The following is a 25,269-nucleotide window of genomic DNA, read 5'->3' as shown; positions in this document are numbered from 1 at the left end:
GTAGTGTGCCTTCTCCTACTTGTGATGGTAGCACTCTACCCCCAGCCTTTTTTGGTTTAGTTATTTTTCATATTGGGTTGACCAGGATTCTCCCACTTATCTCTGAGTATTTTGTGATGATAGGTATTAGCCACTGGGTCCAGCTTTTGTTGGTTGAGATGGGTTGTTCTGGACTTGTCGCCCAGGCTGGCCTTGAACTACTTACTCTCCTAATTTCCCTCCCTCCCTCCCTCCCTCCCTCCCTCCCTCCCTTCTCTCCCTCCCTCCCCTCCTCCCCTCTCTCTTTCTCTTTTTCTCTTTCTCTTTCTCTTTTTCTCTTTCTCTTTCTCTCTTTCTTTCTCTTTCTCTCTTTCTCCCTTCCTTCCTTCCTTCCTTTCTTCCTTCCTTTCTTTCTTCCTTCCTTTCTCTCTCTCTCTTTCTCTTTCTCTTTCTCTCTCTCTCTTTCTCTCTCTCTCTCTCTTTCTCTCTCTCTTTCTCTCTCTCTCTTTCTTTCTCTCTTTCTTTCTCTCTTTCTTTCTCTCTTTCTTTCTCTTTCTTTCTTTCTCTCTTTCTCTCTTTCTCTCTTTCTCTCTTTCTCTCTTTCTCTCTTTCTCTCTTTCTCTCTTTCTCTCTTTCTCTCTTTCTCTCTTCTCTCTTCTTTCTCTCTTTCTCTCTTTCTCTCTTTCTTTCTCTTTCTGCTTGAACTCTGGGCCTGGATGCCACCAGAAGTGGCTCTTCAGCTCAAGACTAGCACTATATCACTTGAGCCACAGCGCCACTTCTGGTTTTCTGGTGGTTAATTGGAGATAAGAGTCTCACAGATTTTCCTGCCCAGGCTAGCTTTGAACTGTGATCCTCAGATCTCAGCCTCCTGAGTTGCTAGGATTATAGGTGGTAGTCACCTGCACACAGCTCAGAGTTCCTGTTCTTAAACAGTGTAAGAAAACATCTGGAAAGAAAGACTGAATTGCATATTTACAAAAGTTCAAAGTTGAATATGGTTAATATTCTAGACCAGAGGTTTGCAAACTTCCCTAAAGAGAAAGCAGTAAATCTTTTAGGCTTTGCAGTCATCTAGTCCTGTGTGTTTTCCTTATTTTTCTTTTTCTCTTCTCTTTTCTTTCTTTGACATTTCTTTTTTTTTTTTTTTAATTTTTCTTTTCTTTTCTTTTCTTTTTTTTTGGGTCCGGTCGTGGGGCCTGAACTCTAGGCCTGGGCACTGTCCCTCAGCTCTTCAGCTCAAGGCTAGTGCTCTACCACTTGAGCCACAGCGCCACTTCCGGCTTTTTTTTCATTTTGCTTATGTGGTGCTGAGGAATCGAACCCAGGGCCTCTGGCATGCAAGGCAAGTGCTCTACCACTGAGCCACCTTCCCAGCCCTCTTTGACATTTCTTTAAACATGTAAAAGACATTCTTAACTGAAGTATGTGGTTTGGATTTGGTTCAAGGACTATTGTCTTTGGACCCATATGCAATGATTCCATTCGACCCCATTCATTTGTAATGATATTTTGGAGTAACCTCAACTGACATGTATATAAATATGTATACATATGTATACATACATACTAGGGCTTTGTGTATGTGAAGCATGTACTATATGTAACACTGACTATACCCGAGATTTCATGACTTTTGATGAAAGCGTTCTTAGTGCCTTTCTTTTTTCTTTTCTTTTTTTTTTTTTAATTGTGAAAATACTGTACAGAGGGGTTACAATGGGCAAGATAATGAGTACATTTCTTATCAAGCATTGTAGCCTCCTCCTTCATTTCCCCTTCCCATCCCTTCCCATCCTCCCCCCGACCCCCCAATCCCCCTCCACCCTCCTACCCCCGCACCAAAATTTTAAAGTTCGTTTTCGACATAACGACTTTTACGTCTCATTGCTGCAATGGGTCCACCTGTATCCCTATTTAAACGATTTGTTTTTCCCCTTCCCCTCCACAAGTTTTCTTTCTTTTCTTAAATGTGGTAATAGGGATTGAACCTAGGACTTTGCACATGATAGGTAAGCTAAATCACTGACTTATATCCCAAACCCTTGTTGCCTCAATAGGATTGGCAACTAAAATTCTTCAGGTGATTGATTTTGAATAAATTATTGAAAACTAATATTTATTATTTTAATTTTCAGATGGTGACCCTGATAACTATATTGCGTACTATCGGAGAGCTACTGTATTTTTAGCTATGGGTAAATCAAAAGCAGCACTTCCTGATTTAACTAAAGTGATCGAATTGAAGATGGATTTCACTGCAGTAAGTATATCTAACTTTAGGGCAGTTTCAGGGAACGTCAAAGAGGTCATTGCTTTCTTATAGAATGGTCTGGTGTATGAGGCATAGCTGAAGAGTAGCAAAGCTACTTTGATGAGTTAAGTGGTAAAGAAGAGAAATTTGAAGTCCTTATAATTTCTGGTCACAGAATTTACCAAAATTTACCTGTACTCCCACTTGGAAGGCTGTCAGGAGAATCTCTGTAACCCAGGCATTCAAGGCTTCAACTGAGACTGTAGCAGGAAGAATAAAGAGTAAATGGCTTGATTAGGAAGTAGTTTGGTGAGGATATCATACTGAATTAGAAAGGTTCTTCTGGAACCAATGTACAAGTTTCAGAGAAAGTTCTACTCTAATGCTGCTATATTTTGAAGATTGGCAGTTCACTTTGAGGGTTGTGACAAGTGTGCAAGAGAATTCATTTTGTGAGTGTATTTGTTATTTTTATTATCACTCTGACTGAATACTTGAACTGCAGGGGGAAAGAAGTGTTTTATCATGGTTTCAGAGATTTCAGTCCATAGAGCTTGTCTCTGATTCTGGGTCCAGGTGAAGTGGAACATTGTGTGGAGCATGTGGAGGAGGAGGAGGCTGATCGCCTCAAGCAGACAGGAACTAGAAGGAAAAGTACCGGAAGGGTCTCCAGTGACATACTTCCAGAGTCCTGCTTCTTCTAGGCACTCCCTAAAGTTCCCACCACTTTCAGAAATAGTGCCATTGGCTGGAACCAGGCCTTTAACACATGGCACCTGTTGGGGGCATTTCAAATTCAAACCTTAGCAGGGTTCCAGAGGTGAGGTTTTCACAGGCAGGTAATGAGTTAGATGGCTTCAAAGGAAATTTGATTGACTACCTTGTTTATGTTCTGCCATACTCAAAAATGAATTGAGAATTTGATTAGATGTGGAGTGTTTGATTTGAAATGTATTATTTTTTCTTTTTACTTTTTCTTTTTTTTTTTGGGGGGGGGGGGGTCCGGTCGTGGGGCCTGCACTCTGGGCCTGGACACTGTCCCTCAGCTTTTCAGCTCAAGGCTAGTGCTCTACCACTTGAGCCACAGCGCCACTTCCGGCTTTTTTTTTTCCTGCTATGTGGTGTTGAGAAATCGAACCCAGGGTTTCATGCATGCAAGGCAAGCACTCTACCACTGAGCCACCTTCTCAGCCCTGAAATGTATTATTTTTATATGGAATTCCCAATATCAAGTTCTTATTCAACCTATTACTTTATATAGTAAAACACAACCTTTCACAAAAATGAAGTAGTTAATTTTCATAGACTATGATTAGCTATAAGCTTGTTGGAATGGCTGCAAGTTTGCTTTCATATATTCATTTAACAGTAGATTAGGGAATTTTTATGTGCTGTAAAAATAATAAGTTTAAGTTTTGAATATCAGTGTGGTTTCTATTTTCTGGAAGATGTTTGCTAGAGTGATGGCATTCTCAGAAGAGACAGTATTATGAAGATTGGAAAAGGGATATCAGAGAAATGGGTATAGAGGTTTTATTCTGATTAGAGTAAATGTTTCATTGAGGTTTAAAAAAATTAACCTATTCTGGAGGTTTGATAAGTAGTTTCAAGTAATAAGTTAATTTTAGTGGAAAAAGTTACCATGATGTAAAAAATGTTTTAAAAATTAAGATATAATTGACACACCATCAGATCCAAAATTTTCAAGTACTTAGTGACTATTTGTATATGTACTATGTTGTATGATCATTGCCACTGTCTTGTTCCAGGACATTTTTATCCCTCTCAAAACAAACTTTGGAGCTGAGCACAGTGACTCAAGCCTGTAATCCTAGCTACTTGGGAGGTGGAGATCTGGGGATTGTGGTGTAAGTCTAGCCCAGGCATAACGATTTTCAGACTCATTTTGATCAGTGACTGGGTGCAGTGGCATTCACCTATTGTCCCAACAACAAAGGGAAGTGTAAATAAAATCACAGTTCAAGCTGGCTTGGCATAGAGCTAGACCCTATCTTGAATGTAATCACCAGGAAAGGAGACAGGTAGAGTAGCTCAAGTAGTTGAATACATGGGTAGTAAGTGTGAGGCCCCCGTGTTCAAACCAAAGAAACAAACCCAAAGTCTGTATTAGCAGTCACTTCCCATTTTTACCCTAGTCTCTAGCAACCATTTATAAAATGACTGTGCCTATTAGGTATTTAATATTCTTTTGTGGTTATACTTTTTTCAATGTATACATTTTTCAATATATTTCTATGGAAGCATACTTCAACAAAAAAATATATACATTCATTGATTCCAGAAGTTATTTATACCATACCAAGTCAAACTGAGCCATGGAAAAATAAATTTGTGTTTGCAGAAAATTTAGAAATGCAATCTCAGCTCAACCTTCCCCCTCCTTTTTTTTCTAGGCAAGATTACAGAGAGGTCATTTATTACTCAAACAAGGAAAACTTGATGAAGCAGAAGATGATTTTAAAAAAGTGGTAAGTTAAGCTTAATTTTTATGTGGTTCTATGAAAATGGTATATATATATTTTAAACATTTATTTTTATTTGAAAATGCTAAAAACCGAGTGGTTACAGTTATGTAAGTCAAAGAGTACCTTCCTTTTGGACAATGTCACCCCTTCCTTAAGTTTTCATTGCCAGTTCTATAACCAAACCCTGGCAATATAATAGAAATGTAGAAAGAAAGTCGTTGGCATATACTCTTATAAATGTGACTAACACTGTGGTAGATTACATTTTCTTTTTTTTTTTTAATTTAATTTTATTTGTGAACATGCTGTACAGAGGAGTTACAATTACATGGGCAGGATAATGGGTACATTTCTTACCAAGCATTGCAGCCTCCTCCTTTGTTTACCTTTCACATCCCTTCCCAGCCTCCCCCCTCCCCCCCATCCCAATCCTATTCCTCCCTCCCCCCCCCCCCCCCCACCGACGTTGTAAAGCTTGTTTTGGACATGACAACTTGTACTTCTCATTGTTGCAACAGGTCCACCTGTATCCTTATAGAACTGGTTTTTCCCCATCTCCTCCACAAGTTATACTGACATCAAATATAGTGAAGGCAGGGGTTATACTGTGGGGGAGGGACATACAAAGCAACAAAGAGATAATCTTATAAATGCGTTAGAAACACATGCATGAAAGAAAAAAACATTAAAATACACATCTAAGGGTTCATTTTCCTGACATCACATTATCTGACCTTTTCCGCTTGACTCAAGAACTCTAACAACAGATGCTGGAGGGGATGTGGACAGAAAGGAACCTTACTTCATTGTTGGTGGGAATGTAAACTTGTTCAACCACTTTGGAAAGCAGTATGGAGGTTCCTCAAAAGACTTCACATAGAACTCCCCTATGACCCAGCAATCCCACTTTTGGGCATTTACCCAAATGTTTACAAACAAGACCACACTAAAGCTACCAGCACAACTATGTTTATTGCAGCATTATTTACCATAGCTAAGATATGGAACCAACCCAGATGCCCCTCAGTAGATGAATGGATCAAGAAAATGTGGTATATATACACAATGGAATTCTATGCCTCCATCAGAAAGAATGACATTGCCCCATTTGTTAAGAAATGGAAAAACTTGGAAAAAATTATATTAAGTGAAGTAAGCCAGGCCCAAAGAAACATAGGTCCCATGGAAAATGGTATATTTTGAGGGAACATATTGGATCTATTTTTGCCTTAGTATCAAAACATGTAATTGTATTTTCTAGTCAAATGGAAAATTTAAGGATATAAGAATTACACTTTCTGGGGCTGGGAAGTTGGCTTAGTGGTAAAGTGCTTGCCTTGCATGCATGAGGCCCTGGGTTCGATTCCTCAGCACCACATAAGCAGAAAAAAGCATCACACTTTCTGAATTAATATTTGGTGACTGATGTCAAAGAATCACATGAATGGTTGGCAGATGAAGTGTACCTGGTCACTGTGTGATCCTGACTTAAGTTCAGTTATTCTCTCTGTCCTGCATGATAATAGAGATGTCAGCTGAGCTATTCTTCATGTCCTCTAGAGGAATGAGAGACTCTTCATTTGATTTGAGTTGAGTTTTATAGTCTCCTCTATTAAGGCTACCTTACAGAGTGTAAAGTGCTTTGGATTTGTTGGAAGAATGTTATAGATTATGTATCACTAAAAAGGTTCTTTGAGGAACCTGCATGCTGGTTTTTCATATTGGCTGTACTAATGTATGTTCCCACTAATCAGTGGAAAAGCATCTTCATTTTGATTTTAGTTAATGTAAATTCAAGTACAATATATCTTTAGTACAATACTCAGTCAACTTCCATGATAGTGATTAGATATGTGTCAGCTGGAAGCACCCAAAATAACTTAAATTATGTCCCCCAGCTTTGAGGGACATTCCCAATCTAGACTATAGCAGACACCTAGGTTGTCTCTATACCTTCGCTCTACTATGAATAGTAGTGCTGTAATAACTATGATAGTGCAGATAGTTTTATGAGGAGATGATTTCATTTCCATAGTATGTGTGCCTAGGAAAGGGATTACTACTAGTCTTATGGTAGTTCTATATTTAAATTAAAAAACACTGCATACTCTTCAGAAATATGATAGCAATTTACATACCTACCACCAGTGTTCTTTTTTCTCTACCATTGGCAGCATTTGTTCTCCTGTTTGTTTCTCCCCCTCCCTCTTCTCTTCCCTTCCCTTCTCCCCTCCCCTCCCTTCCCCTCTTACAGTCACCTTCAAGGACCATCTCCAGAGTCCTAACATCTCCTGTGAGGCCTTACCTCTTAAATGTTTCCAGTGCATTTCAGTAACACCAAACTGAGGATTAAGCTAAATGGCCTTGAACAAATGGGCCTTTTGGAGACATTCTAGGTTCCAATGATAGCAGTAATTTTCCTAACAAGTGTAGGATAGCATCTCATTGTGTTCATTTGCATTTTCCCGATGATTGAGTTTGAGCACTGTTACCTGAACTTGTTTGCCATTTTTATATAAATGTCCTTTCAAGTCCTTTGTGCCCCCCTCCTTTTTTTGTTTTTGCCAGTCCAGGGGCTTAAATACTGGGCCCAGGTACTGTCTCTGAGCTTTTTTTGCTCAAGGCTAGCATTCTACCACTTGAGCCACAGCACCACTCCTGGCTTTTTCTGAGAAATTTATTGGACATTAGAGTCTCAAGTCTTTCCTGCCTGGGATGGTTTTGAACCATGATCCTCAGATCTTAGCCTCCTGAGTAGCTAGGATTACAGGCATAAGCTACTGGCATCTGGCTGCTTGGCCATTTTTAAGTCCATTTTTAAGTTGGCTGTTCTATAGTGCCAAGGGAGATAAACTGAGCATCTTCTGAAAGTATATATTATATCTTTTACACTCTGTCCTTCCTGCAAATTTGTGTATTATGGTTAGATTGGAAAGGAATAGGGGTAGAGTTCAATACTAAGAGAATGAACCTCTCAAACAACAAAAAAACCCTCCCTAGCAGGTAGTCAGAAATTCCATTAACACTTTGGGGAGTACTTCTTCTGTGTTTTATGTAGAATACTCTTTTAATCTCTCCAGGACTACTCTGCAGGGTGTAAGTACTATTATCTTTACTTTGTTGTCCAAGAGAATGCATATGACTTATACCTAAGTGATTAATTCAGGATTTGGATAAGTTAATTTTTAAAAACACACTATAATCTGTGTAAATATTTGTAAGTTGGCCACTGAAAAAGGGTGAAACTTTCACCTTATGTTACTGCCTTAGTCATCTTAGTTATCAGATTAGCTGCTAACAGCCACACCTTTCTATTATCTCACAGCTTATGGGGTTAGGAAGCTAGCCAAGGGGTCACTGGGTCCTCTGTACCTGGGCAGTTGTTCAGTATTTGGTTAGAGGTTTGTGCATAGCAAGAGATAAACTGCTGCTTCTGTTATATGTATATAGCTCAAATCCAATCCAACTGAAAATGAAGAAAAGGAAGCTCAGTCTCAGCTTATGAAATCTGATGAAATGCAACGTTTGCGCTCACAAGCACTTGATGCTTTCGAGAATGCAGATTATACTGCTGCTATAACCTTCCTTGATAAGATTTTAGAGGTAAGTGTCTCACACACTACAGCTGGCAAGACTGATGCTACTTTGCATTCTGAGGCACGCTTATATACTTTGACATGCTTGTATACTACAAAGAACCTACACAGGATAAAATTGAGTTGATCTTTGAGCTTAAAGATTATTTTTGTACAGAAGAAGAAGATTTGCAACAAATTTTTTTTCAGTAAGTGTTTTGAATGTACTGTGGAATTCATGTTTTTATTGCTTGCTTTGCTATTTTGGTTGAAGTTTGTATTTAAGCGAAGTAAATTCATGGCTTGATAACAAAGTAAAAGATGAAAGAATTGACTGAAGAGATAGGCAAAATAATGTTTGGAAGGAAAGTGGAGTGTTTATAGTGACAAGTTCCTAGGAGAGAAGACACAAAGGAGTGTTGGTGGGAAACAAGTTTAGGATTTAATGATAAATAATTTCAGCAGGAAGGGAAACAGTCATAATTCATACTTGTTATCTTCATAGCACTTTAATGTACTGTTTCACTTAATCCTAGCAGCAACTTGTGTTTAGCTTGGGCATTTATTTGAAATTTTTATGATGTGGCCTGTTGTAGAATTGATATTGTACTAAATTACTTCGTTAATTCTTTTTGTTGGTGGTGGTGCTTGGGTTTTGAACTCAGGATCTTGTGCTTATTGGCAGGTGCTCTACCAATTAAGCCACATCCCCAGCCCTTTGTTAATACTTTATTAAAGAAGTACAGAATAATTTTTACCTTCCACTAGTTAAGAGAGTTCATTTTGACCTAGCATATTATTCATGATATTTATTCATATAGGTGAAAAACTGGCATAACTTCAGAGCACTCGGAAAAAAATATGTAAAGATATGTCAATGGGTATTACTAGCAAACTTTGGGTTTTTATTTTTTTTTGGGTCTTTATTTTATAGAGCATGAGAGTGTTTAGTGAATCTTACAGACATCTGACAAAATAGAAACTAGTAATACTCAGCTTCCATATTTCTCCTTTTTTATTTTGGTACTGGTCTGGGAGTCAGGATTGGGTGCTGTGCCTGACCCTTTTTTTGCTCAGGACTACTGTGCCACTTGAGCCACAGCTCTTACTTCTGGCATGTATTCATTCGTTCATTCATTCATTCATTCTTGGGTTCTTAATTAGAGATAAGAGACTCCTGTACTTTTCTGCCATGGCTTTGAACCTCAACCTCAGATCTTAACCTCCTGCACATCAAGGATTACTGGCATGAGCCACCACCGACACTTCCCATGCCTGCCCCTCTTCCCCCCAAGTCTGGGGCTTGAACTCTGGGCCTGGGCGCTGTCCCTCAGCTCTTCAGCTCAAGGCTCGCATTCTACCACTTGATCCACAGCACCACTTCTGATTTTCTGGTGGTTAATTGGAGATAGGAGTCTCATTTTAGACTTCTTACCCAGGCTGGATTTGAACTGTGATCCTCAGATCTCAGCCTCCTGAGTAGTTAGAATTACAGGTGTGAGCCACTGGTACCAGGTCTCCATTTGTTTTTTGATAAGAGGCTTTAACTTCAAAGATGTAACATTTTGCAAAAGAGAATTTTATTTATCAGTAGAATAAAAATACTTTGCTGATTTACAACCTGTCTTTTTTCTGAATAGAAATTAGAATGGTTGGTTGAATCTAAAACCCTTATCATAGAATATTCTTTTAAAACATGCATTAGTGGGAACAACCCTATAATAACAAAACTATGTTTGCTTATATTTGGAATTTTAGAATTACATAATCATAGAGGAAGGAAAAAGGCTGTTTTAGATCTTCCTTAAGTTACCCTTGGAGAAACTATTATGTTGTTTTTGTCACACTTAAAATAGAAGTCATGACATTAATTGAGGATGTTTTATGTTAATAAATATGCAGATAAAATATGTGGCTGCAAGAATGAATATGCATACTTCATTGTTTCTTAAAGGTTAGTTCTTTTGTTTCTCAAGGTTTGTGTTTGGGATGCAGAATTACGTGAACTTCGAGCTGAATGTTTTATACAAGAAGGGGAACCTAGAAAGGCTATAAGTGACTTAAAAGCTGCATCCAAACTGAAGAATGATAATACTGAGGCATTTTATAAGATCAGCACACTGTACTACCAACTAGGAGACCACGAACTTTCCCTCAGGTCAGTTCTGCTGATCTGGTCATTATTTGGTATCTGATCATAGTCTTTTTCTTTATGTCTTTTTGTTTTTGCCAGTCCTAGGGTTTGAACTCAGGAACTGGGCACTGTCCTGAGCCTCTTTGTATTCAAGGCTAGCACCTACCACTTGAGCCACAGTGCCACTTCTGGCTTTTTCTAAGTAGTTTTTTGGATATAAGAGTGTCACAGACTTTTCTACCTTGGCTGGCTTCAAACTATGATCTTTAGATCTCAGCCTCCTAAGTAGCTAGGATTACAGGCGTGAGCCACCAGCACCCAGCTGATCATTACCTTATAACAGTAAGATAATCTCATAAGTTTTCATTATATTAATAACATTTTATGATTAAGGGGGGGGGAGATGGGAAGGGATGGGAAGGTGAAACTAAGGAGGAGGCAACAATGCTTGATAAGAAATGTACTCATTACCTTGCCCATGTAATTGTAACCCCTCTGTACAGTATTTTCACAATAAAAAATAAAAATTAAAAAATAACATTTTATGATTAAAGTTGTTTTCATATGTTATTTCAACTTATATATTTTGTTACCTATAAGTTATTCTAGTTTCATGTAGTTTATTTTTATAAAATAAGCTTATTTAAATAAATGGGAAGGCTATTTTATGTATAGAAACAAAGGGGAGGTATTTAGAGCTCTGGATGTCATTTTAATTTGAATTAGTGAATATAATGAATTGTGAAATTAGTATGTCTTAATACTGTTATCATAATTTCTTTAACGTGGGAACTAATTGTTTATTTTGACTGGAGTATTTTCTTTATTTATATGAACAGTGAAGTTCGGGAATGTCTTAAACTTGATCAGGATCACAAAAGGTGTTTTGCACATTATAAACAAGTAAAGAAGCTTAATAAACTGATTGGGTCAGCTGAAGAGCTCATTAGAGATGGCAGGTAAGAATATTCTTGTCCCAACCATATGGCCTTTCCTTGTATGTCTGGTTTTGGCACAAATGAACTACTGAACTATTGCTTATTTATCATCTGGTCTCTGAGAGTGGGAAAGTCTAGATGGCACTAGGCCTTAGCAAAAATACTAGGATTATACTTTGCTTCAGTATGGCAGATTATAACTAACAGTAATTGTGAATCCTTACCTGAAGATTGATGTTGTTTTTTTTTTTGTCTCGTGTTTCAAGCACTCAACTATGAGGTTACAGACATGCATTTGACTATAATTTTTGATCTTAAAAATTTTGTATCTTAATGTGGGAAAGACATAACCTCCCCCCTCCAGTATACACACATACACACACACACACACACACACACACACACACACACACACACACACACACACACACACACACACACACACACACACACACACACACACACACACACACACACACACACACACGCGCACGCACGCACGCACGCACGCACACACGTACTTATTGTTATGAAAGTACCAAAGCAGGGCATTTTAATCCAGTCCAGAATGGCCAGGAGTAGACAGAGAAGCACGCCCGGCAACGGTGGCTCATACTTGTAATCTTAGCTACTCAGGAGGCAAAGATCTGAAGAGCTAGCCAGGGCAGGAAAGTCTGTGAGACTCTAATTGCCATTAAACCATTGGAAATGGCGCTGTAGCTCAAGTGGTAGAGTGCTCGCCTTGAGCTGAAGAGCTGAGGGACAGCGCCCATGACTGACCAAAAAAAAAAAAAAAGAAAGAAAGAAAGCAAAGAGAGAAGCACTCTTAAGCTGAGCATGGGTTGTACTACTAACAACAGTAAAGAACTTCCATTAGGGTGGGTGACTTTTCTAGTTTTTCTAGAGATTTTATCTGGGTATTGGATTCTAGATTAACAGATCTTTCCCTTTTCTGATACATTTTGGGCCACTAATTTTTGTCTTTCATAGTTGCTGATAAAAAAGTCCTTTGGCGGGGCTGGGAAGGTGGCTCAGTGGTAGAGCACTTGCCTTGCATGCATGAGGCCCTGGGTTCGATTCCTCAGCACCACATAAGCAGAAAAAAAAGCTGGAAGTGGCGCTGTGGCTCAAGTGGTAGAGCGCTAGCCTTGGGCTGAAGAGCTGAGGGACAGCGCCCAGGCCCAGAGTTTAGGCCCATAACCGGACCCCCCCACACACACACAAAAAAAAAAGTCCCTTGTCATTTTGATGGGTTTTCCTCGTAAAGATAAAGTCATTTTCTTATTTCCTAGATTTTTTTTCCTTTTTTCTTTATTCAGAAATTTAATTGCAATGTTTCTTGGTATGGATTTCTTTCTATTTATCTTCTTTGTAGTCTCTTCTTGAATAGGTTTGTGTACAACATAATGTTTGGTCAAGAAAGTATAGATTATAATAGAGCTGAAAAGTTTCTACCACCTAGTTCTGACATTGGTCCATTTTAAATGGAAGGGAGGGCAAGTATCTATCTCCTTAATACTGTTAGATGAAGTAGAACTTTTTTTTTGTCTCTTGTTGATGTTTAAGGGAAAAAAATATTACCAACCTGAAACGTGTGTGTGTGTGTGTGTGTGTGTGTGTGTGTGTGTGTGTGTGTGTGAAACGTGTGTGTGTGTGTGTGTGTGTGTGTGTGTGTGTGTGTGTGTTAGAACAGGTTGAGCTTCTTGTTCTTGTTTGGCTTTCTTGCTTGGCTGGCTTTCTTCCACATAACCCATGCTTCCAGCCTTGATTTTTCCTGGCTCTTGTAGAGTTTGTGACATTTCTGCTCAGGCTGGCTTTGAATTGTGATCCTTCAGATCACAGACTGAGGAAGCTAGAATTATAGATGTAAGCCTGGCACCCAGCTCTGGCTTCCCCTGAGCCATCTCTGATACCACTGTAAGGGTTGTAGGGAATCTTGCTCAGCCCTACCACAAACAAAGTGTATTGGTGGTGAAAGAATGACTGAATAAGTAGTAGACTAGACCACAACTTTTATTGTCAAATAGTTTTCTGGTTTTTACACCATCATTCCCATGTCCTCTGGACATGGAGGGCAGACTTATGCTGGGTTTTTGTTTTGTATTTGCATCACTGGCATCTTTAGCTACTGGTTTGAGACATATGAAGCAAAAATGAAACCCAGGAAACTTAAATCCTGTTTACCCTCATGTGTTGAGGGCCCTGGCTAGTATGCTTTCGCTCTCTTTTGTAGGGTCTTGCTTTAAAACCTAGATTTGTTAATTATCTAGGGATTTTAGTTGCACTTAGCTGGAAGAACTGGGAAAGGTTCATATACTTCCCTTTCCCAGAAGCTAGCCTTTCTTTTCAATATTCATGTTTTTTGTTTTTTTTTTGTTTTTTTTTTTGTTGGTTGTGGGGCAGTAAGGAAAGTCCCAGAATTAAAGAGAAGGTTTCAAGGGCATTTTTTTTTTGGATGGTCGTGGGCCTGACCTGGGCCTGAGCGCTGTCCCTCAGCTCTTCAGCTCAAGGCGAGCACTCTACCACTTGAGCTACAGTGCCACTTCTGGTTTTCTGAGTGGTTTATTGGAGATAAGAGTTTCATGGATTTTCCTTTCCTGCCCGGGCTGGCTTTGAACCATGATCCTCAGATCTCAGCCTCCTGAGTAGCTAAGATTACAGGCGTGAGCCACCGGCGCTGGCTCATGTGTTTTTTTTTTTTTGTTTGATCTTTTTGTTTTGTGCTGGTCCTGGAGCTTGAACTCAGGGCCTGGACACTGTCCCTGAGTTTCTTTTGCTCAAGGCTAGTGCTTTACCACTAGATCTACAGTACCACATCTGGCTTTTTCTGAGTAGTTTATTGGAGATTAAAGAGAGTGTCTGTCACAGACTTCTTTGCTCAGGCTGGCTTCAAACCATGATTCTCAGATCTCAACCTTCTGAGTAGCTAGTATTACATGCTAGGCATGAGCCACTGGCAGCTGGCCTAAATGTTCTTCTTGAAACTGTGTTTTAAATATATCAACATTTAAATGTGAAGACTGCTACATTTTTGGAATAATATGCTACAATGGCTTATGAATATTTTTATTTTGCCATTGTTTAACACTGTATATAGCAAGACTGGTACCCATTTAAAGAAAATGCTGCAGTAGCTTTGCTGATTTCAGAAAGTTTGTGAAGTTGGGAATTTAAGCTGGCTCTTCCTATAAGGAATTACATTGCACTTAGTTGTTAATACTGACCTATATTATGTACAGTAGTGGAGATCTGTTACTTTCATGAAAATGTGTGGTAACCAGGAAATAAAATGATGTTTTGTTGAAAATGTCCAGTGGTGGGATGGGAGCTAGGTTCTTTACTCAATGATGTTCTATCAAGCACTGCACACTGCATTGACTCTTTTCAAAGGCATGTTTCAGTGTGTCTGTGTTTTACCTTCTGTGGCCAAGTGTTTTCTTTTCTTTTTCTTTTTGGTCCGGTTGTGGGGCCTGAACTCTGGGCCTGGGCGCTGTCCCTCAGCTCTTCAGCTCAAGGCTAGCGCTCTACCACTTGAGCCACAGCACCACTTCTGGCTTTTTTTTTCTGCTTATGTGGTGCTGAGGAATTGAACCCAGGGCCTCAAGCATGCAAGGCGAGTGCTCTACCACTGAGCCACCTTCCCAGCCCCATGGCCAAGTGTTTTCTGTCCTACCTCAGAGTTCTGACCGTGCTGCTCTGGATTAAGGCAGAGCAGTATTTGAAAGCAGGTGCTCATTCAGCTCACTTGATGAAGTGACACATAGTAAAGGAAGAGGGTCATTTCTACAGCTGTGGAAATACGAATTTCAGAATTGTTACTCATCATGTTTCACTCATTTAATAGATACATGGATGCTGCTAGCAAGTATGAATCTGTCATGAAAACAGAGCCCAGTGTTGCTGAATATACAATTCGTTCAAAAGAAAGGATTTGCCACTGCTTTTCTAAGGTAACAATTGAGACTTGTACCTAGAAGTGAAAATAATTAATATGTGGGAATAACTGCCACCTATTCTCTTCTCACACTCACGCCTAGGACGAAAAGCCTGTTGAGGCCATTCGAGTATGTTCTGAAGTGTTACAGATGGAACCCGACAATGTGGATGCCCTGAAAGACCGAGCAGAGGCCTACTTAATTGAAGAGATGTATGATGAAGGTAAAGAAGCACTGAAGTAAGACAGACCTAGGCACTACAGCCTAAGTATGCACACAGCTCTTATCCCTGGCTTTCTCTAACTGCACTCCTGGGTTAGTTCTGTCTTCTTTGGAAAAAAACTTCATCATGTCTTTGTCTTGGATTCATTGTAACCACCAAGGTGGTATGAGTCTAGAAAAGTATTATAATGTAAGAAACTCTGATTAAAAATGACTTAACCCAGCATTTTATGTATGGCAAACTGTTAATTAGGGTAAGGGTCAATTATTTAGAAGGCTTTCTCTTCCTTCCTTCCTTCCTTCCTTCCTTCCTTCCTTCCTTCCTTCCTTCCTTCTTCCTTTCTTTCTTTCTCTCTTTTTTTTTTTTGGTCGGTCGTGGGGCTTGAACTCTGGGCCTGGGCGCTGTCCCTCAGGTCTTCAGCTCAAGGCAAGCGCTCTACCACTTGAGCTACAGCGCCACTTCCCCTTCCTTCCTTCCTCCCTCCCTCCCTCCCTCCCTCCCTCCCTCCCTCCCTCCCTCCCTCCCTCCCTCGCTCCCTCCCTCGCTCCCTCCCTCCCTCCCTCCCTCCCTCCCTCCCTCCCTCCCTCCCTCCCTCCCTCCCTCCCTCCCTTCCTTCCTTCCTTCCTTCCTTTCTTCCTTTCTTTCTTTCTTTCTTTTTTGGTCAATCTTGGGGCTTGAACTCTGGGCCTGAGCACTGTCCCTCAGCTCAAGGTTAGCGCTCTACCACTTGAGCCACAGTGCCTCTTCTGGTTTCTGGTGGAGATAAGAGTCTCACAGACTTTCCTGCCCAGGCTGGTTTTGAATCGCAATCCTCAGCTTTGGATTACAGGCATAAGTTACTGGGGCCTGGCTGTTTTTGTATTTTATTAGCATAAATTACATATACAAAGAGGGTTCATTGTAGCATTTCCATCAGGCACGTAATGTACCCTAATCACACTTGTTCTCTCTACTTCCCTTCTCTCCCCCTTCTTAAATTTCAACAGCTTTTCATTGGTCTGTTTTCATACATGTACATAAAGTCCTTCAAGTGTACTCATTTACTTTTTTGGTGTTCTTGAGATACTTCAAAGAGCATGGGGAATAATGCTTCTTGTCATTTTTGTAAACTTTCTCTTTTTTCGTCAGTTTGCATCTTGCTGACATTTTGCCTGGGCTGGCCTTACTTGAGCATTTGACAAAGCCTAGAATGGCAGTGCATGCCAGTAGGCCTGGTCGTGGGTTGAAAAGGAGTCTTGTGAACTTTTCTGCTTGGGTTGGCTTCCGGTACAAAGCCTCCCCAGTAGGGAGGGGAGCCACTGCCCGGCTTATTAACTGTTGTTTTACCTAAAGTGTCCGTGAGTCTCCCCTTGGGACTTGCAAAGCACATTTCCTCTAGTTTGTAGGCTAGAATTTGGCATATCAGTCAAGTCTGCTTTATAGTGTGGCTTTTCTTTTCTAGTCTTTCATTTTTCTCTACTTGATGTGGCCTGATGTACTTGAACTGTACTTCATTTCCAATTGCTTTTCAAAGATTTGGCCATACTTTTATTTTGTACTCTTCTTGCTTTGCTTCAGGTGTGTCTTGCATAGAGTTGAGTTTTGCTTTTAAGTAGGTGAGTTAATAATTCTTTTAAGTAAGTGAGTTAATAAGCACATTTACTTATGTTAATATGACACTTATTTGGGTTAAGTTTTGTCATTTGTTTTGCTGAGATCTTTTTGCTGCTTGCACTGTATTGCTTTGCGTAGCATTCTGATATTCTACGAGTTTGTATTTTTGTTCTTGGTTATTTGTATAGTTTATCTTTATTGGGGGCAAGAGCCATTGATTTCCTAGTATAAGGAATAATTTAGTATGTTTCCTCTTTCTCACTGTTTTTCCACCACATAATACATAGGAAAATTCCCTTCTTTGAAGGATTTGCCTTTGTACTATTGCTAGTCTTATCAGTGCTGTTGTTTTTCCCATCTTTTCTCCTTTTTCTTCTCCAATTTTTTTGTAAGCCATATCCTTTCTGCAGTGTCAGGGAACATACTTTTCTTTGTCACTCTAGCTCTCTGCTTTGTGTTAGTCTCAGTTCAGTATAAGACTCAGAGTGTGTGGTCCCTCCCATAGTCCAGCTGTCTTGGCAAGTTCATCCTAACAGTAAGCTTGAAGACAGGCTGGGAAAATTTCCTAGTTTCTCTATATTTAAAATCATCTGTACCTTTTTTATGTGAAGTATGGTATGGCTAGACAGTGCACTTTGTGATTCACATTTTTTCCTGTATATTTTGTAGTTATCCTGTTCTTTTTTGGAACTGAACAATTCAGACAAAATTGGATATCTATCTATACTATATCTAAAGCTTAGGCATATTTATAGGTATGTCTATGTATGCATAAGAAACTAGATCTCTTTCTCTTACCATACACAACAACTAGCTCAAAATGGTAAAAGACTTAAATCCAAAACACTTCAAGACATTAGTATTGGTGGCACTTTTTTTTTTTTTTTTTTTTTTTTGCAAGCCCTGGGGCTTAAACTCTGGCCTGGGTACTGTCCTTGAGCCTCTTTGTGCTCAAGGCTAGTGCTCTACCACTTGAAAAAAAAACACTTCTGGCTTTTTCTGAGTAGCTTATTGGGCTGGTGGCCCATGCCTATAAACCTAGCTACTCAAGAGGCTGAGATCTGAGGATTGCAGTTCAAAGCCAGCTTGGGCAGGAAAGTCCATGAGACTCTTATCTCTAATTAACTACCAGAAAACCAGAAGTAGCACTGTGGTTCAAGTAGTGGTAGAGTGTTTGCCTTGAGGTGAAGAGCTGAGGGACAGCACCCAGGCCCAGAGTTCAAGCCCCATGACTGACAAAAAAAGGAATCTGCTGGGCACCCGGTGGCTCATGCCTGTAATCCTAGCTACTCAGGAGGCTGAGATCTGGATCACAGTTCAAAACCAGCCTAGGCAGGAAAGGCTGTGAAACTCATATCTCCAATAAACCACCACAAAACCAGAAGTGGTGCTGTGGCTCAAGTGGTAGAGCGTTCACCTTGAGCTGAAGGGTGAGGGACAGTGCTGAGGCCCAGAGTTCAAGCCCATGACTGACACCCCCCCCCAAAAAAAAAAAAAAAAAGGAATCTAACGAACTTTCCTGCCTGGGCAAGAGTCGAACCACAATCTTCAGATTTCAGCCTTCTGAGTAGCTTGGAATATAGGTATGAGGTACCAGTGCCTAGCTAAGACTGAAGAGTTTTAAATGAAGAGATGGCAGAGGTAGCAAAAATGCATATATTGAAGCTGAAGCATTTCATCTTACACTTTAAAAGTGTATTTCCTTCCTAAGTGCTGTAAACTTAAACCTCACTATAATTTATGGCCTTCTGTTTATATACAAAGTTAGAAAGCATATTTTATGATGATCCTAATGGGTTATGTAGCAGTAATATATATCCTATCCTATATTTAGTATTAAGGACTTGAGGTGGGAATTAAATTGTTAGGGTAATCTCTGGGAGAGTTCCCCACTGACCTCTGCCAAATGTGGTGATTGTTCACTTTTCAGTACAGTGCAGGGTAATGATAATTTGTTAGTCTAATTCTATCTGTACATTTTCACACATTTTCCATGTTAGCTATTGAAATGCTCAAACATGTTATCCAGTGATGCCTTTTTCCTACAGTGAAATGAATTTCCATAAAGGCTAAAATTTAAACCATCTATTACTTGTCTATTAAAGGACAGTGTTGAGAAAACTCTATGTTGGTTCCATGCTCTCCAGATTTGCTAGGACCCGCCAGTCTCTGCATATGCTTGTTCCCATCAGGGCTGGACTTATTCCCGTGAGGTGCAAGGGTGCACCTGGTTAGGTGGAAGATTTTAGACTTCTCCCTTTGAAGCCACCCAGGACAAACATTCTATATTGCGCAACCCAGGACCCAGGGCTTTACTGGCAATTTCCTCCTAGCCCGTACCCAAATTCCAGACTCTCAGATGGATATTTAGCATAAGTCATTGTTCCAATGAGCCATTCTTACCAAGGGATGTTGGAAATGTTCCTGAGATCTAATTTCCAGCTACCAGCCAGTCCATCTTATTAATGATGAGTCTCAGGCCAGCTGAGTTGATTCTAGTAGTAGAAATCAAGATGTCTTTTACTTTTTAAATACTTAAAATACTCTAAAACATGCCTATGGAATGTTATCCGACTCTTTTCATATTAGACTTGCTTTTTATTGAAACTGGTATATGACATAGTCATTTTGACATTTTGACATTTTCTTCTGTTCCCTTTCTAACTTCCCTTCCTTCATATTAGACCATTTGTTCTTTCCCAGTCTTAGTGGTAAGAATTGCTCTGCACTCATTGAAACTGATGGTACTAAGATACCTTGAGGGAGAAATAAACGTGGGAGGTGGGCAAGTAAATCACAAGCAATGGTAGTGTTGATTGCAGTGAGAAGCTTCCTTACTTTTCTGAAGTTTATGAAGGACATTGTGGAGGTAGTACCACATAAGCTCTTAACAGTCATAGCCAGGGACTGGGAAGGTGGCTCAGTGGTAGAGTGCTTGCCTTGCATGCTTGAGGCCCAGGGTTCGATTCCTCAGTACCAACTATAAAGAAAAAAGCCGGAAGTGGCGCTGTGGCTCAAGTGGTAGAGCGCTAGCCTTGAGCTGAAGAGCTGAGGGACAGCGCCCAGGCCCAGAGTTCAGGCCCCATGACCGGACCCAAAAAAAAATAAAAAAATAAAAAAACAGTTATAGCCAGAGTGAAAAGGCTGGGTCCAGTGATGACCTTAGTGTCAGTTTTTCAAGAAGAAAAGGCAATGAGTTCTGATTCCTCCTCTTCAACCTATTTTGACAGCTATTCAGGATTATGAAGCTGCTCAGGAGCACAATGAAAATGACCAGCAAATCCGAGAAGGTCTAGAGAAAGCACAGAGACTATTGAAACAATCACAGAAACGAGATTATTATAAAATCTTAGGAGTAAAAAGGTAAGTTACTAATTTAAGTTTTTATTGCTATAGTGAACTGTTTTGAAGCTACTAATTGCTCTTTTGTCCTTTCCTCTATTATGGAATTTTCCTCATATTATTTGAGCACTCTTTAGCATTATAAAGCCATTTCTTTGATAGAGAGGAATAATACAGTTCAGAATTACAAGTTGGTGGCAAAGAAGCTGGGCAGGATGGCTTATGCATATAATCCTAGTTACACAGGAGGTTGAGATCTGGAGGATCTTATTTTGACCAGGGTTAGCCTGGTCAAAAGTTTACAAGACCCTGGACCTCAACCAATAAAAGTTGAGTGCAGTGGTATGTACCTGTCATGTCAACTATATGGCAAGCCTGTGGTCCAGGCCCACAAAAAGAGCTGGAGGTGTCACTTAAGAGGTAAAGTACTTGATTTGAAATAATAAGGTTCTCACTCTGAACAGCAGGAACCCTCCACACACCGCAAAGAAAAAGGCAGTGGTGTGAATAGGCCTGGATTTTTAGGAATGATTAAGTAGTAGGAGTGAGTGCTTACTTTGGCAGTACACATACTAAAATTGAAAAAGCCATTGTGCAAGAATGACATGTAAATTTGTGAAGTATTCCTTTTGTGTATATGAGAGAGGGGGAGAGAGAGAGAGAGAGAGAGAGAGAGAGTGTGTGTGTGTGTGTGTGTGTGTGTGTGTGTGTGTGTGTGTGTGTGTGTGTGTGTGTACATGCATGTGCGTATGTACCTGAGCGCAGGCCTGGGGCTTGAATTCTAGGCCTGGCCACTGTCCCTGAGCTTCTTTTTGCTCAAGGCTAGTGCTGTATTACTTGAGCCACAGTGCCACTTCTGGCTTTTTTGAGTAGTTTATTGGAGATAAGAGTCTTCTTGGGGACTTTCCTGCCCGGGCTGACTTTGAACTGTGATCCTCAGATTTCAGCCTCTTGAGTAATTAGGATTATAGGTGTGAAACATTGGTGCCCAGCTTTTTCCATATTTTTATATGGTTGAAGTGCTCTATCTACATATATGAATGTAGAACAATAAAACCTGTTGAAATTATTTCAAGGAGAGAGAAGGGATGAGAAAGAATTATAGAGGGGATGAATTTGATTGGGGTACCTTGTATGTATATATGGAAATACCACAATGAAACCCTTTTGTGTAACACATGTTAATAATACACACACATACACACAGAATTTCTTCTCTGGTGCTAAGGATTTACCCCAAGGCTTTGCCTGCCAAAGCAAACTCTACCACCAAGCCTCCTCCTTCCTTTGTCCTACAAATGTCTCTTAGCTCTTCTGATTTTTTTTTTTCCTGGTCCAGTCCTGGGGCTTGAACTCAGGGCCTGGGTGCTCTTTGTGCTGAAGGCTAGGGCTCTACCACTTGAGCCACAGTTCCACTTCTGGCTTTTTGGTGGTTAATTGGAGATAAGTCTCACAGAGTTGCCTGCCCAGGCTGGCTTTGAACAGTGATCCTCACATCTCAGCCTCCTGAGTAGTTAGGATTAGACGTGAGCCAACAGTGCCCAGAGGATCTTCAAATTTTTTTTTTTTGGGTCCGGTCATGGGACCTGAACTCTGGGCCTGGGCACTGTCCCTCAGCTCTTCAGCTCAAGGCTAGCGTACTACCACTTGAGCCATAGCACCACTTCCGGCTTTTTTTTTTCTGCTTATGTGGTGCTGAGGAATCGAACCCAGGGCTTCATGCATGTAAGGCATGCGCTCTACCACTGAGCCACCTTCCCAGCCCCGGATCTTCTAATTTTTAAAGTAGTAGATAGGACACAACTTTAATAACTGTTTATTTTACCACCCTTCAGAAATGCCAAAAAGCAAGAAATCATTAAAGCATACCGAAAATTAGCATTGCAGTGGCATCCAGATAACTTCCAGAATGAGGAAGAAAAGAAAAAAGCTGAGAAAAAATTCATTGACATAGCAGCTGCTAAAGAAGTCCTCTCTGACCCAGGTATCATCTGTCCTCCCATTCTCCTGACAGTGTAGTTCACTCTTCTACCTTTACCCATCTCAGGCAGGGTACAGGTGGAAGGTGGAGAGCAAGAAGGGTGGTTACCGTGGACCATGGCTGTGAATGGTCCTTGGGTCGGCAGTTTCCCAAGTCCAGATGCATGTCTGCCCTATCCAACTCTGGCGTCCCCAGTGAACATGGTAAAGTGGAAAAGCATCAGATAGGGAATTTTTTAAAGACAGTGATTTGGATCCTTGTTCTACTTGAAAGGTACCTACTAGTCTTTAACCCTCAGTGTTTTCCCCGATATGGGAGCACACAGGCATCTTTTAGATGCCTTCCAGCTTTCTAAGCAGTGATCAATTCTCTTTACCAAACTCCCAGGAGCATGGTGAGGCAATCTCCCAATAGTTTGACTTAAGGTAATCTTGCCCTAAGTTTAATGATTAGATTTACTGGTATAGATGTATTTTTTTTAGCATACATTAATAAGTGAGACAAAGAATGGCAATAACATTGAATAATGCTTTGCCACCTACAAAGGAAGTTGACTCTGAGTAGATAGCCATTGCTTTTTGTGTGGCCTTCATGCCAGTGTAGGCAGGAGCTGGTTTGAGTCACACAGATTCAACAATTGGAAATCAAATTTTGCCCCAGTAAATCATTTAAGCATCTATTCAATTTGAGGAATTGAAATTAAATGATCTTTTAAAAGCTTCTAAATGAAGGAGGTGTACCTCCCTAATTGCAACAGGAATAAAAACATTGTTCTATTCTTCAGCAGTTGTCAAGTATCTTCAGTGTTCCCTGAGTAGTTCAGCCTGTGTAGTTTGAAGGCTGGGCAGCTGCATTGTACCTAGATTCCGACATCCACTGAGCATGAGGAGAGCCAGCCATCTCTCAAGCTTTTCTGCCTGGGTCAGCTTTGAACTGTGATCAGCCTCTAGGATCAGTAGCTAGGATTACAGGCCAGACCCATTGGTGCCTGATGAATCCTTTTTCTAGTCACTGTCATCCTACTCTGCAGCATTCCTGCTGTGTCCCCCCCCCCCCCCCATGTGTCTGTATCAGCCTCTAGGGAGCCTCATTCCCCTCATGCTTGAGAAAACTTGATGCCATTCTGATTACTGGGGTTGTTAGAAAACCCATTAGGTATTTGGAGCAGTAGTAGTAGTTGGTGAAGATGTGGACTGGCAGGCTTCATTTTGGGGGGTTAGGGTGGTGATATGTGCTTTCAGAGGGCCTGCTTTTAGAGGTCTCTTTCTGTAATGTAACATTCAGGCATCGCTGTTTCACTGAAACAATTCCCTGAGTCCTGTCCCCACATAGGAGTTAATGCTTGGTCTTGCCATGTACCCAATATCCCAGGCTGGTTTTCCTGCTTCTGCCTCAGTTCTGGGACTAGAGGTGTCCCCACGCCCAGCAGTATTTGGGTCTTAACTTGCTGACTTCTTTTCTAGAAATGAGGAAGAAGTTTGATGATGGAGAAGACCCCCTGGATGCTGAGAGCCAGCAGGGAGGTGGAGGCAGCCCTTTCCACAGAAGCTGGAACTCATGGCAGGGGTTCAACCCCTTCAACTCAGGAGGACCATTTCGATTTAAATTCCACTTCAATTAAACCATTTTTCTGCTTTTTTCCTTTTTTTTTTTTTTTTAAGATTAAAAACAAGCCTTGTTCTGGGATCCTAATGAAAAAAAAAAAGTCAAATATTTCAGTTTTTCCATGACCAAAGAGTTGTTTTAATAGAGAAAAGGCTGCTCCTACATATTTGAAACTTAAGGTTGGTGATGTACGCGGGCAGGGAGGTAGGAAAAGTTCTGTTTCTGACAGAGTAGCCCATGCTCATTTCTGAATGTTGGGGAGACGTGGTCTGAGGCAGCTCACCTATGGAGGTGCTCACAGTCTGTATTTTTCCACATTGGAGCAGGTAGAGCCTTCTGTTCTCAGCCTTGCCTAGCACCTGTAGGAGCTGGAATCCTCATGGGGATGTGTTTCAGTATTCTTACAGAGGACGAACAGTTGTGCTGTTATGTTCTTTAGGCACAAATATGCTTAGACTTTGGTCAGTGCAGTCACTTGCAAGTGTGAAATCCCTGTGCCTCCTTGAATATGTAAGCATTTATTCCTGTGCCAGAGCCAACACAGCGGTCACTGGGGAGAGAGCAGAGTCCATGGTAAATTTGTTACCCAATAGTAATCAGCATGTTCAGGTATAAACTGGACTGGTTGAGGATATAGTCATGGTTATTGCTGAATATTTGCAGAATTCCAACTTGAATTTAATTGTAAAAAACAATGGGCCCTTTTGTTTTAACATTAAATGGAAAAACTAAAATATATAAAATAGATTCAGATAGTGTGAGTAGTAGTACTTAAAATATTGCTGAGGTTCATTTTAAACAAATGACTTCTGAATTATATACAATTTCTATGCCCAAATTGGCTTAGAAAGGTAAAGTTGCTCAGTCAGTATAAACACAGCATGCATGATTCCCCCTTGAAGCAATACAAGCGGGCAGCTTCTCCTTCCCCTTCTTTGTCATTGGGTCAGCCCTGTGGGATGTGCTGCTTCCTGGTGCCTTGGCTGTTGGCTGCCCTGAGCAGGTCTGGATGCTGCCAGTGGTCTCTTGCCTCAAAGTCTACAGGCTTGTGATTCAGCCTTCTTACAAAATAAGACAAAGGCAAGAAATGTGCTACTCAGTCTGGATATACTAAATAATTTTTGCCCTAAAAAATGAGTGTTACTAAATCAAGAATGTTGAAAATTTATGGAAATACTGATGCTGCATTTAAAATCTAAGAGATGAGAATTATTGCCTTTATTT

At 40.4% G+C, this 25,269-nt stretch overlaps 1 protein-coding gene across 1 annotated transcript in view; it reads left to right on the top strand.

Moving 5' to 3' along the window:
* The window catches only part of Dnajc3 (DnaJ heat shock protein family (Hsp40) member C3), a 36,435-nt gene extending 12,356 nt beyond the window's left edge, over positions 1-24,079 (top strand). Inside the window, exons 3-12 of the mRNA XM_070002729.1 lie at positions 2,118-2,242; positions 4,648-4,722; positions 8,170-8,322; positions 10,271-10,452; positions 11,268-11,387; positions 15,211-15,316; positions 15,404-15,524; positions 20,348-20,480; positions 22,295-22,443; positions 23,904-24,079. Coding sequence (XP_069858830.1) covers positions 2,118-2,242; positions 4,648-4,722; positions 8,170-8,322; positions 10,271-10,452; positions 11,268-11,387; positions 15,211-15,316; positions 15,404-15,524; positions 20,348-20,480; positions 22,295-22,443; positions 23,904-24,061 — 1,322 coding nt within the window. The 3' untranslated portion in view covers positions 24,062-24,079. The remainder of the gene's footprint in view (positions 1-2,117; positions 2,243-4,647; positions 4,723-8,169; positions 8,323-10,270; positions 10,453-11,267; positions 11,388-15,210; positions 15,317-15,403; positions 15,525-20,347; positions 20,481-22,294; positions 22,444-23,903) is intronic.
* Positions 24,080-25,269: the final 1,190 nt, after the last annotated feature.

The sequence above is a fragment of the Dipodomys merriami genome, unplaced genomic scaffold (assembly GCF_024711535.1).
Source record: "Dipodomys merriami isolate MVZ:Mamm:240054 unplaced genomic scaffold, mDipMer1.0.p SCAF_6, whole genome shotgun sequence".
Lineage (NCBI taxonomy): Eukaryota > Metazoa > Chordata > Mammalia > Rodentia > Heteromyidae > Dipodomys > Dipodomys merriami.
The sequence above is the reverse complement of the archived record's forward strand: the minus strand, read 5'-3'. Positions and strand labels throughout refer to the sequence as shown.